The sequence below is a fragment of the Oryx dammah genome, unplaced genomic scaffold (assembly GCF_014754425.2).
Source record: "Oryx dammah isolate SB20612 unplaced genomic scaffold, SCBI_Odam_1.1 HiC_scaffold_8, whole genome shotgun sequence".
Lineage (NCBI taxonomy): Eukaryota > Metazoa > Chordata > Mammalia > Artiodactyla > Bovidae > Oryx > Oryx dammah.
In genome coordinates this window covers 162,130-175,609 of record NW_024070192.1, presented here as the reverse complement: position 1 = coordinate 175,609, position 13,480 = coordinate 162,130, and the positions used below count along the sequence as shown (strand labels likewise).

Here is a 13,480-nt window from a genome sequence, read left to right as displayed (position 1 = left end):
CTTTGGAAGTGTGGTTCTGAAGCTCAGTCACGTCTAGTACTGTGGGATATACAAATTCTAAATTCATCCTGGTTGATTACACAGTCAGTGCTCAGCTATGCATACAGAAAGAAAGGGTTGTTATCCACACAAAAAGCAAGGATTTCAGAACTGATAAGAAATAACTAGTTACTACCATACTTTTCTTTTAGTTAACTGATGCCTGTCACAGCGCAGCTTATTAACATTAATTGACTAAGTTAAATTATGAAAAATACATGAAGTTGGAATGCTAATTTTAATGATTATCTCCTAATCAAATTAAAAAATACTAATGGAGAAAAATACATTCAAAATTGTTCCAGTCATACACTGTTGTTCCTAAAGTTTTGAAAACTGATCTCCAAACAGTAAAAATATTACATATATATTACAAAAGACAACATATAAAAAGTTTAAAGATTTTTAAATGATTATTATAAATATGCTTCAGTTCAGTTCAGTGAGTCGTGTCTGACTCTTTGTGACCCCCCTGACTGCAGCACGCCAGGCTTCCCTGTCCATCAATAACTCCCGGAATTTACTCAAACTCATGCCCAGAGTCGGTGATGCCATCCAACCATCTCATCCTCTGTTGTCCCCTTCTCCTCCCGCCTTCAATCTTTCCCAGCATGAGTCGGTTCTTCACATCAGGTGGCCAAAGTACTGGAGTTTCAGCTTCAACATCAGTCCTTCCAATTAACATTCAGGACTGATTTTCTTTAGGATGGACTGGTTGGATCTCCTTGCAGTCCAAGGGACTCTCAAAGAGTCTTCTCCAACATCACTGTTCAAAAGCACCAATTCTTTGGTGCTCAGCTTTCTTTAAATATGCATACCTATTTTTAATATGAGGTTCAAATAATGCTTTATCATGTTATGAAAGCTGTGTGAGATGATTTCTTCCCAAGTTGGTATCCTTGTGTCCAGGTGGATGGCAGGTAATCAAAATGGCTTCAAGAAGCATAAATACAAAGCTGTATATTACAAAAGCCAGTATATGAATGGGAGTGGAGTTAAAGTATTTATAAAACTGCAGATATTAATTTCAAACTATACTTCTCTTACATATGCTTTCTACCATCTTTTCTAATTTTTTAAAGATGAGTTTAAGAAATAAGTACAGAAAAAATTTCAGGCCTCCACATCAACAGGAAAAGTAAAAATGCTACAAGATAATAAATACGTTGAAGAAAACTCTTGAGAACCCTTGGACTGCAAGGAGATCAAACCAGTCAATCCTAAAGGATATCAGTCCTGAACTGTCATTGGAAGGACTGATGATGAAACTCCAATACTTTGGCCACCTGATGCGAAGAGCTGACTCATTAGAAAAGACCCTGATGCTGGGAAAGATTGAGGGCGGGAGGAGAAGGGGACGACAGAGGACGAGATGGTCGGACGGCATCACCACCCAACCATCGATGGCGTGAGTGAGCAAACTCCGGGGTCTGGCGATGGACAGGGAGGCCTGGCGTGCTGCTGTCCCCCGGGTCACAGGGGTTGGACACGACTGAGCAACTGAGCTGAGCTGAGCTGAGCTGAGCTGAGGAAGTATGTATTTCTGACAACAAGACATAAAGGCTAACACGATGGTCACTGAGCCACTGAAAGTGTGTGTCACTAAGAAATGCTCTTTATTTTTATTCTTAAGAACCTTGCCACAGGAATCAATTTTTTATTTTCATAGTCTGATAGCAAAGGAAAGACGGTTGTCAACATAGCACTCAGGATCTAAAACTCCATGAACTCTCTATCCTTTTGATAAAATCCCACAATGTTCAACTGCATTAACATTGATCAACACATTCCACTACATGCTGTATTAAAAAGGAAGTTTTTTTGGTCTAATTGATAAAGTAACAATTTCATAGAGTGACATTTCATAGTCATGTGAACTTAAAGACATAGCAAAACAAGGAGAGAGTGGACTGACTTTACAAACCCCAGTTCTTAATACTAAATTCTTGGAATGTATTTCATTCCCAGCTTACATAGCCAAAATGCTAGAACTTGCTCTATTTCAAGCTCCTTTTTAAACTCTATACCCTGCCCCTATGCTCCTCTCACCGACCTCAATGCACTGAGTAACGTCAGGTGAAGCAGAACTGTGAACCAGCCTCACGCATCACAAGAAGCTAGTAGCTTCCTGAGAAGGCTCTGTCTGTAACAGAGGTTCCCAACCTTTGGGGCACCAGGGGCCAGTTTCATGGAAGACAAATTTTCCACGGACAGAGACGGGGTAAGGGGGTGGTTTAGGGATGATTCAAGCACAGGGCTGAGCTCCTTTGAGAATCCAAAGCTGCTGCTGATCTGACAGGATGCAGAGCTAGCGGGTATCGTGAGCACAGGGAAAGGCTGTCCACAGGCACGGAGCTTGCCCGCCTTGCTCTCCTGTGGCCCAGGGGGCTGAGAAACCCCGGTCTATACGATCCCAGGGATATCAAGGAACAGATTTCAAGTTAAAGGACACCATTTCAGAAGTAACATTGACCACTGGCTATAAACTCATCAAGCTAAAACAACTCCAAAAGCAGCCTGGAATCTCCCTCCTAAACCTTGCTGTCTCCTGATTGCCCTAGGGAGGTCAAGTACAAGGGTTCCAGATCTAGGCTGCTTGGGCCTGTCAAGGCTCAGTCAGCTGGGCAAGTTATTTAACCTCTCCTCCTACCTCAGTCCCCTCATGTGTAAAACAGGGCACCAACAATATTATTATTAGACTTTATCACTTAACAAAAATGCTTTATTTCTCCACTTTTAAACCTTGAGAGAAACGTATTTTTTCCTTCAAAAATTCTTACAGCCAGAAAGATTCCTTTCTCTCTGTGAAGGCTCTTTCACAGACTATTTCACACTGTTCTTGAACTCAGAACTTTAATGAAATACTGGTGGCTCAGATGGTAAAGCGTCTGCCTGCAGTGCGGGAGACTAGGGTTTGATCCCTGGGTTGGGAAGATCCCCTGGAGAAGGAAATGGCAATCCACTCCAGGACTACTGCCTGGAAAATCCCTTGGACAGAGGAGCCCGGTAGGCTATAGTCCATGGGGTCACAAAGAGTTGGACACGACTGAGCAACTTTCACTTCACTTTCACACATGGTATTATGAGGCTTTCAGAACACCTAACTCGAAGATCACTCGAGAATTTCAACATTCAGACTGAAAAATTTACCACTAGGGTTATTTAAATGCTTCATCAATTCTCCATAAAATGTTAACATGTTACACAATGGTGGTTAGAGAACACACGTGTGTCTCTCCATGGTCATGGAAGAATTACTTTGAGAAAACAGAACCTTACTTTCACTCAGTACATGAACACAAAGTCTGCTTTTATGTTCATGCCAACGTTGCTTCTAGGATCACAGGTAAAACACTGAAAATTCATTTGGTGCCCTTATTTCACACAGAGAGAGGGAGTGTGTGCACACACACACATCTCCACATTTGTGGGATATGTTTACGTCTTACAGAGTAGGAGGAACTCACTAATAAATGCACTTCAAAAGAAGATCTTTTCCAAACATGCTTGTTTGGAGAAAACGTATGATCCCCCCACCAGCCCACGCCCACCCACTCCCTCCCCCCACCGGCCCCCTCTGCCTCTCCCTCTTCAGGGCACTTTTATCCACACAGGCACCATTTCCTGGGAGAGGCAAGGTAACTCAGCAAGAAGAGTATGGGTTTTGAAGTCAATGTGACATCTGTTTGAATGAGTCTCTTAATAGCTATGTGGCCCTGGGCAGAAACTGAAGCTCTACTTCAGGCTGCCCATTTAAAATGCAAATAAAATACCCACATTGCAGGGTTATTGCGATGACTGAAGAGGCTGAGTGTGCAAAGCACTTGACCCAGCACCCGGCACCGAGAGAGCTCTCAATAGACAGCAGTTACTATACTAAATGTTTGCTGGTTTGGCGAGGAGGAGAAGGGAAAGCTCCCCACATTCATTTAGAGTTAACAGGAAAATTCTGTTTAAAAATACTTTACAACAAAAAGAGATTATATAACTGGCTGCCTTCTAAACTGATATACTATACACAGTAATTATTCCTAAAAACTTGATCAGTATTTGGACGCATTATATTAGTTTTGTACAAATATCACATGAGGGATGAGTGAGACAGTCTGACCACCTCAAGCCACGAAGAACCCACAGCCTCATCAATGCAGCACCCAAGAACCACGACACGTCCTCTAGGGTCACTTGTATTTCGAGGCTAATTTAATCCCTAATGTAACTGGAAAGAGTGAAGCATAAATGTCCATATGCCTCAACTATCAGCACGTGGGTTATACAGTTCATTAAACGGTTCAAATGATGCAGACGACCAGCATTCCCATTCAGCTACAGGGCATGTCATTTCCTCTCCCTACACACTGTACTGACTTCTTTGAAAATATTTTACCCGCTTGTACATTAATGTGAGGTCCTTGGCACACTCCAACTGAGCAGTAAGAAACGAACAACCCACAGGCTTCAGGGTAAAAATCGGCCTGGCAGCACGGCCTCAGAAGAATCCCTCCACCTCTCGGCTCAGACAAGGGGTGAACAATGCTGCTGCTGCTGCTGCTAAGTCGCTTCAGTCGTGTCCGACTCTGTGCCACCCCATAGACGGCAGCCCACCAGGCTCCCCCGTCCCTGGGATTCTCCGGGCAAGAACACTGGAGTGGGTGGCCATTTCCTTCTCCAATGCATCAAAGTAAGAAGTGAAAGCGGAGTTGCTCAGTAAGTATTGGACTCTTCGTGACCCCGTGGACTACAGCCCACCAGGCTCCCCCGTCCCTCGGATTTTCTGGGCAAGAGCACTGGAGTGGGTGCCATCGCCTTCTCTTGAACAATGCTAATCCCACATAACGCACAGCATAGTGTGACTCTGTGGGAGGGCGAGAGTTTTAAACAATGTGCATGTTGGTAAACGTCTGGGGTCATTGATGAAGAACATCCAAAGGTAATGTCATGCAAGACCACTGTTATACCTGTTTATCACCCCAAAAGTTTTCAGCTGATTTTTAATGTACGTCAACTGGTTTTATTTGTTCTAATCTATTAAATCCTAATCCAGCTGTATGCGTTCTCTCATTTATGAAATGATAAATATAAACAAAAATGGTAAACTATCACAGCACTATTCTAACCAAATATATTTTCAATGAACAGTAAAGTAACCAAAGTAAACTTCTCAGAGGGAAGCCAAATTAATACACTTAACTTTATTCAGTTGCATCTTGTAATTAACATATTCCTTCCCCACTTTTTGTCATTAGTGGCTAAAAATTAATGGAAATTATTTTTTAAATGCGAAATTTAAGATATTTTACAACAGAATTCTTTAGCTATATAAAACAAACCGTGGACCATTCAAATTTTATTTCCTTAAAAATAAAAGGTTACCTGAGTCCATCAATAGCTTTCCCCTATAAAGTATATTAACTTCGTCTGGAGTGTAATATACACAGCTTACTCTTAAATTAAAGGTCCCAAACTGTCTCCCTTCCCCCAAAATACTTTTTTTCTGCTGAGACAGGAAAACAGATAATAAACTGCTGCTCTATCTGTCCTCCAACAAAAGACTTGGTCTAAAAGGGTCATTTGCTAATAGCTTTGTCTACTTCAACATATCAAGAAGTAACTACCCAAGGTGTATTTGAGGTCATTCTACTTTTCTGAACTCACTTTGACAGGTACTACAATACTTTTAAATTTTTAATTAATCTCTAGTACATTTTGTCCTTTTTCATTAAGAATTGTCTACATTTCTGTTCAAATTTTTTTTGCTAACACAGTCTTTCAACACTGCATAGGCCAGGTCTCACTCACATTACTGGCTTCATACCGTTAAAATTCCTATTAACTAGTATAAAACATAAGTGTACAAAGAGAAACTTCTTATCAGTTCAGTTCAGTCGCTCAGTCGCGTCCGACTCTTTGCGATCCCATGACTGCAGCACCCCAGGCCTCCCCATCCATCACCAACTCCTGGAGTTCACTCAGACTCGCGTCCATCGAGTCAGTGATGCCATCCAGCCATCTCATCCTCGGTCGTCCCCTTCTCCTCCCGCCTTCAATCTTTCCCAGCATCAGGGTCTTTTCAAATGAGTCAGCTCTTCACATCAGGTGGCCAAAGTACTGGAGTTTCAGCTTCAACATCAGTCCTTCCAATGAACATTCAGGACTGATTTTCTTTAGGATGGACTGGTTGGATCTCCTTGCAGTCCAAGGGACTCTCAAGAGTCTTCTCCAACACCACAGTTCAAAAGCATCAATTCTTCAGCGCTCAGCTTTCTTTATAGTTCAGCTCTCACATCCATACATGACTACTGGAAAAACCACAGCCTTGACTTAGACCTTTGTTGGCAAAGTAACGTGCTGTCTAGGTTGGTCATAACTTTTCTTCCAAGGAGTAAGCGTCTTTTTATTTCATGGCTGCAATCACCATCTGCAGTGATTTTGGAGCCCCCCCAAATTAAATCTGTTACTGTTTCCACTGTTTCCCCATCTGTTTGCCATGAAGTGATGGGACCAGATGCCATGATCTTTGTTTTCTGAATGTTGAGCTTTAAGTCAACTTTTTCACTCTCCTCTTTCACTTTCATCAAGAGGCTCTTTAGTTCTTCACTTTCTGCCATAAGAGTGGTGTCATCTGCATATCTGAGGTTATTGATATTTCTCCCAGCAATCTTGATGCCAGCTTGTGCTTCGTCCAGCCCAGCGTTTGTCATGATGTACTCTGCATATAAGGTAAATAAGCACAGTGACAATATACAGCCTTGATGTACTCCTTTCCCGATTTGGAGCCACTCTGTTGTTCCATGCCCAGTTCTAACTGCTGCTTCCTGACCTTCAAACAAATTTCTCCAGAGGCAGGTCAGGTGGTCTGGTATTCCCAGCTCTTTCAGAATTTTCCAGTTTATTGTGATCCACACAGTCAAAGGCCTTGGCATAGTCAATAAAGCAGAAATAGATGTTTTTCTGAAACTCTCTTGCTTTTTCGATGATCCAGCAGATGTTGGCAATTTGATCTCTGGTTCCTCTGCCTTTTCTAAAACCTGCTTGAACATCTGGAAGTTCACGGTTCATGTATTGTTGAAGTCTGGTTTGGAGAATTTTGAGCATTACTTTGCTAGCATGTGAGGTGAATGCAATTGTGCAGTAGTTTGAGCATTCTTTGGCATTGCCTTTCTTTGGGAGTGGAATGAAAACTGACCTTTTCCAGTCCTGTGGCCACTGCTGAGTTTTCCAAATTTGCTGGCATACTGAATGTAGTACTTTCACAGCATCATCTTTTAGGATCTGAAATAGCTCAACTGGAATTCCATCACCTCCACTAGCTTTGTTCGTAGTGATGCTTCCTAAGGCCCACTTGACTTCGCATTCCAGGGTATCTGGCTCTAGGTGAGTGATCACGCCATCGTGATTATCTTGGTCGTGAAGATCATTTTTTGTACAGTTCTTCTGTGTATTCTTGCCACCTCTTCTTAATAGCTTCTGCTTCTGTTAGGTCCATACCATTTCTGTCCTTTATTGAGCCCATCTTTGTATATATGCTGATATTTTAACATTCCTTATGACTACAATCTAAGGAATATTATCAGTTTTTTCTAAAGCCAAGTAACAACCCTTCTTAACCCCCTAATTTTAAGGTTCTCTGAATTAACCAGACACAAAGAATTACTTGCACTGTGAAGCCTTGAGAAAAAATGGGAAGGAAATTGATCAAAAACAAGCTAAAGCAATTTTGAAGGAGAACAAAGGGAAGTAACGGTATAAAATTCAGTCTCTATCAAAGATAACGCACGTCCACAAAGTGACCTTCAGGGCCCACTGGGTGCCCGCTTGTTCTGCAGCACGTTCACCCCAGATGCCTGCAGAGCACGCCCCCCCACCTCCACGGTCAGCTTCTCCAAGAGGCCGACTCTAAGCATACACAGCAATCACAAGCTGGTCCACTGACCCTCACCACTGTTAATCCCCCTTCACGTTCTATTTCTCTTCCACTGAACTTACCACATAAAATATTACAAAGTGTTTTTATTTTCTCTATTGTGGGTCTTCGTCTCCTCCCCAATAAAATGTTAAGCCTCCAAAAGGCGGAGACTTTTGTCTGTTTTGTTCACTGATGCTTCCTCAGTGGCTAGAAGAGTGCTGCAGGCACTCAGGAAATATCGGCTGAATGACGGTGAACGATGAACACACGAGTGTATATGCAATGAACACACTCAAAGCAATGTATTTTTGGTTCCCACGGGATATCAGGTAAGACTAAACTTTAATTAGCAAAGAGGTCATGTAAATAAACATGTACACAGGGATACAGATCACTACATTTCTCCATTCAACGTCTCCAACACTAACACATAATTACCTGCATCTCCCAATGGAGCACAGAGCAATGGGGTCCCCCACCACGGCAACCAGGGATTGTGCTCTTGTGATGGCAGTGTTGAGAAGCTTGTAGTTAGACAAAAAACCATAATCCAAGTCCTCTGTGGAATCTTCTAGCAGCTGCTCTTTCTTTTTAATTGGTGTCTGTTTATGTTTACAAGTATGCCTTGTACGTACTGTGCTAAGAAACAAAACTCTGAACTGCTTTCCTACAACAAAATAAAAGAGGATTGTTATTCTGAACCAGTGATCTAATAAGAGAATTTCATTTTTAAAACGTTCCTGCTAAATAACAGGTGGTGTTACGGATGTGGAGAAATTGGAACTCTTGTTCAGTGTAGGTAGAAATGTAAAATGGTATGTAAAGAGGTACAGAAAATAGTATGGCAGTTTCTGAAAAATTAAACATAGAATTAACATATGATGCAGAAATTCCACTTCTGGAAATAATTTCCAAAATAACTGAAAGAACTGACACCAGGAGGAAGCCTTGAGAGCCCAGTTTATACACTTTACCCCAGATTATTTCTTACGTTAACATATCTATCCCTCATTCTGTAACAAGCCTCCACATATGTGAGTACAGTTTTAGTGTCAATTCTTAGTCCTTTCTTCTCCAGGCCAAACAATCATAGTTCTTTCAAGCATTTCTGACTCCACATGCAGGTTCTAGACCACTAACCAGGCTAGGTCTTCTCTGGATGCTTCCTGGTTTACTAGCAATATTCTTCCTAAAATGCACACCCAAATTCTGCGTGATCTGAATGTGTGGTACAGTGGACCTATCCCCCATCCCCATCCTAATTTAGAAATTATTACTGGATATTCCCAGGAACCTAACATTGCACTTGGCTTCTCTGGCACTAACATTATAGTGCTGCTTCACTTACTGAAATGCACAAATTTCGTAGCAACTGATCACATGAAAATTTTTAAGAGTTGCTTTACTCACTTAGGAAAATTTAGGTAAAGAACTAAGCCTTTAATAAGCCATGCCTATGCCTTGCTTGACAGGGGCAAGTTTTAAAAAATCTTTATGAACAGATAAAATCTTTAGTTCCTGGATACATTATAACGACAACACGTGCTGGATGCCACTGTGACTGTAACTACAGCGCACATATTCACAGTTATAGTCACAGAAGAAGTCACCTTGTTCATACTTCTTTTATTCAGATACAAAAAATTAATAAGCATGTAAATGAGCTCAACATTTAATTGCCAACGTTGGCATTAAAGGACTTGACGTGAAATGAATACACAGATGCTTGTCCAGAAATCTTGAAATCTAAATATCAGAAGTGCACATAGTTTGAAATTTAAGCATTTGAATAAGCAATTCATTTCAATGAATAGTTACCTTGAACATTCAGCACCCTTTCTACGTTGACATCAGATAACCTCTTTTTTCGAAGCTCGGCACGTATCCTGAACACCTGGTCTGCATATGGGGTCACCACACCAATACTGCCGTCATCCAACTTGCCCCACGCTACTGGCCACTTCCTTCTCAGCTCTTCCACACGCTCCACCACTTCAAATACCTTTAAATAAGCATACACATAGACACATTAACGGTATCAAAAAAATATGGTAACTGAAATAGATGTGCAAATGATCCCATATCAGCAAACGTCAGTTTTAAACAACCTCTAAATAGGAGTGCTGCTTTGCTGATATGAACACAGGGAGAATAAAAAGTTTTTATTTACATTTCGAGCAGTAAATTTCTACAATAGTGCACCCAGTGAAAACATGGAAATCAGAGAAAATGTAACTGGCAGTTGGCCCCCACCCTCACCTCCATTCGTACATGAGGACAGGTTTGAGTTTCTACCTGGAGAGAAGGGCATGAAGCTGGCAACCCCACTGGGGAAACAGGGAAGCCCGTTCCCACACCACCAGCATTTCTCAGTCCATCTCTGCAGGTCAAGCCAATGAAACCACCAGACTCCCAGAGTCAGAGCCTCCCATCAGGTCTCGGGAGTACAAGGGCTAACACCACCTCCACCCCCACTGACAACTCAACAGAGCAGCCGAGAGCTGGGGCCGCCAAACTGCAGCTGGGATGAGCACACACCTGGAGGAGGGACCGATGTTCAGCAGTCACTGCCTTCCAGCAGCTCAACTTCACCCAGGCCACTTCAGGACCAGTGCAACCAAGCCATACCACATTTCACCCATTTGAATTCTTCAGACCCCACTTACTGAATCATAACATGGTTTTTAGTGTAGTTCAGTCTACTTTAACTCAATGAATCGATCAGTTTCAATGCTTGGTACAATAGGTGATAAAATGATTAACAGAACAGGTTCCTTGTCTGCTAAAAGATTACTGTATATTTAGAAAATAGTGTCCTAATTTAAAAAGGATATATAAGGCAAGCTCAATAGACGGTCAGGCAAGAGTCTAAGGGGAGAGGAAGGAGACAATTTTTTAATGTATTTTAAATACAGTATTTATTCACTATTTGTCAGTAACATCTATTCAAATTTGTAAGAGTAACTATACAAAAATCTGATAGTTTTATTCCTTTTAAGAACTTTAAGATTATTGGCCAGGATGCAGCTCCCACTTGCAGATATAAATTCTAATGAATGACAGAGGAATAGACTCCAGTCGTCCTACTGCTATAATGAAATAGCAGCAAGTGAAACAAAGACTGTCCGAGGGCTCTGGTGAGCCCACCAGACTGAAAACAGCGTGCTCTCACCGCAGGCATGAGAAAGGCGGGCCTGAGTCTTCACAGCAAGGAACATGGGCATGACACCTCGCCCCCTGCACTGGGTGTGGTGGTGAGTGAACGGCAGGGCCACACCTCCGCTGACCACCTCCACACACTGTCGCCGCACTAAGCAACACAACCATTTCGTCTCTCCCCTGCCCTTTACATTGTAAGCAGCAGAAAACTGTAGTCAAAACATACAGACTTGGAATGCTCTGAGGAGTTCGGGGAGCCTCTCTCCTAGACAGACTCTACCAAGGATAGAGCTCGTCAAGGATAACAGATAATCATCCAAAGTCTCTGGAGATAATCAAAGAGTTTACAAGAAACTGAGAAGCACTGTTTCAACAAAACCTACAGGAAGTCAGAGCGCAGAGTGGAAGGCTGGACACTCAGGCCTGGGACTGCACCGACTCTCCACAGCAGAGTCTCAAGGACCACGTCAGCGGCCGAGGGGCAGCCCCATCTGCTCATGCTCCCTGGGCTGAAAGAGCTACTCCAGGCGGCTTGGGCAGCAGCAGAACATCAGAGGTCTCCTTTTTCCAGCAACGCGTGGCAGGAGGCCTGTGAGCAGTTAGCAGCACTTGGGCAGCACCTCCTTCTCCTCCCATTCCCAAGCCCTGGTCTGCAGCAAGGACCTGAGTGGACGGTGGGTGAGGCTGGTGGCCTTCTCTGCTCAGACAGGACGTGTCACAGGAGAGCTGATCGGGTGAGCCTGGCAGCCAGGTGGCAGCTGCCACCTCCCGTAGCTTCCGAGGACAGAAGACCCACTCTGTAGATTCAGCAGCCAATGGACAACAGCAGACCTCGCCTCCCAGCTCGGGCTGCAGAGGGTCCACTCTCCGGGGTACAGCAGCTTCTGGACAGCAGCACAGATTCTACACACTTGACATTCAGAGCTCTTTCTGCAGGACAGTGCAGTGAGACGGCTGGTGAAGAGCAAGCCCACACCCTCCTGCAGCAACTGTGCCCTGAGTTCTGGCCCAGAGACCAGAGCAAACTTCACAAGGCGGCACCCCTCTGTCCCTGCCAAGGGCCCAACTTCAGCTGGACTGCACTGTAGAGTGATTGATACCTCGGGGAGATGAAAAGTGAAATAATGGAGATGAAAAGTGCACCAGAGGGCCCCAACAACAGATCTGAGCTGGAAGAAAAACAGACTAGCAAACAAAAGTATCCAGACAGATATCATGTGATTTGAGGACAGAGCGGGGATGGAAAAAAAGACAAAGCCTCAGAGAAACGTGGAACACCATTAAGCTCACCAACATATGGGGAGACCCAGAAGAGATAGAAAAGAGCAGAAAAAAAATCCAAAGAAATAATGGCTAAAATTTTTTCCAAATTTTATGAAAAACTATAATCAACACATCAAGTTCAATGAACTTCAAGTAAGATAAATACAAAGAGATCCACACCCAGACATACCATCGTCAACATGGTGGGAGTCACAGACAAAAACAAGTCCTTGAAAACAGCAACAACAAAAAAAACTCATCGTCTACAAAGAACACCAACAAGATTAACAGATGACTTCTCATCAGAAACAGCGATGGCAGTAAAGCAGCAGGAAAGCACATTTCAGTGTGCTGAAACAACTCAAACTATAATCTAATATCCAGCAAAAATACTTTCCAAAAATGAAAGCAAAATAAAGACATTCCCAGAAAAACAAAAACGGAAAGGTTTCCTTACTAGCAGACGGGCCCTAAGAGGAACACTGAGATTCTTCAGGCTGAAAGGAAGTGACTCAAGACAGTGATCCGAATCAACACAAAGAAAGCACACTGCTAAACCCAATTGCATGGTTCATCATAAAGATGTTAAAACAGTGTATTTATTCTCCTTTCTCATTTTAACTGACTTTCCAGCCAGCATTTTCCAACCTGAGTGCAAAAGTAATAAAGGAAACCCTTAGAGTTATCTGTCAATATTTTAAACATAAAGAAAAGTTTACCTTTTCCTAAAATTAATTGGCACAGACTAATTAAAATGTCAAGTTGCTTTGCTTCTGGCTAGGATTTTACCAAATGGGTACTGTCAATTTTCTTGGACTGACTTCTAACTCCAGGCCTCTGATCAATTGTAAAAGGGAAAGATGAATTATTATTACATAAGAAAAGCCGTTTCTCTGTAAATAAGACGAGTAAAGCACGGGACCCAAGGGAGGAGATGGAGATGGGCATCACAGATCAGGAGTCATTCCCCTAGTGACCGGCCATGAGCTCTGCCTCCCCTGGGCTTCCTCAAGTCCAGAACTCCACTCCCACGTGACCGCCAGAAACAAGCCTCAGGGTCTCTGGTCTCAGACCCTGAAGACACCAAGGCTTTTGTCTGCTGCCTGACCTGAC

The 13,480-nt window shown here is 42.8% G+C and overlaps 1 protein-coding gene across 3 annotated transcripts in view; it reads right to left on the bottom strand.

Annotated features, from left to right (window-relative positions):
* HELZ (helicase with zinc finger) overlaps positions 1-13,480 on the bottom strand; it is a 149,428-nt gene that overhangs the window by 48,755 nt on the left and 87,193 nt on the right. For all 3 annotated transcript variants that reach the window (XM_040244371.1, XM_040244372.1, XM_040244373.1), the window contains 2 exons: positions 9,764-9,947; positions 8,384-8,612 (listed from right to left, as the gene is read on the bottom strand). In XM_040244371.1, coding sequence (XP_040100305.1) covers positions 8,384-8,612; positions 9,764-9,947 — 413 coding nt within the window. The remainder of the gene's footprint in view (positions 1-8,383; positions 8,613-9,763; positions 9,948-13,480) is intronic.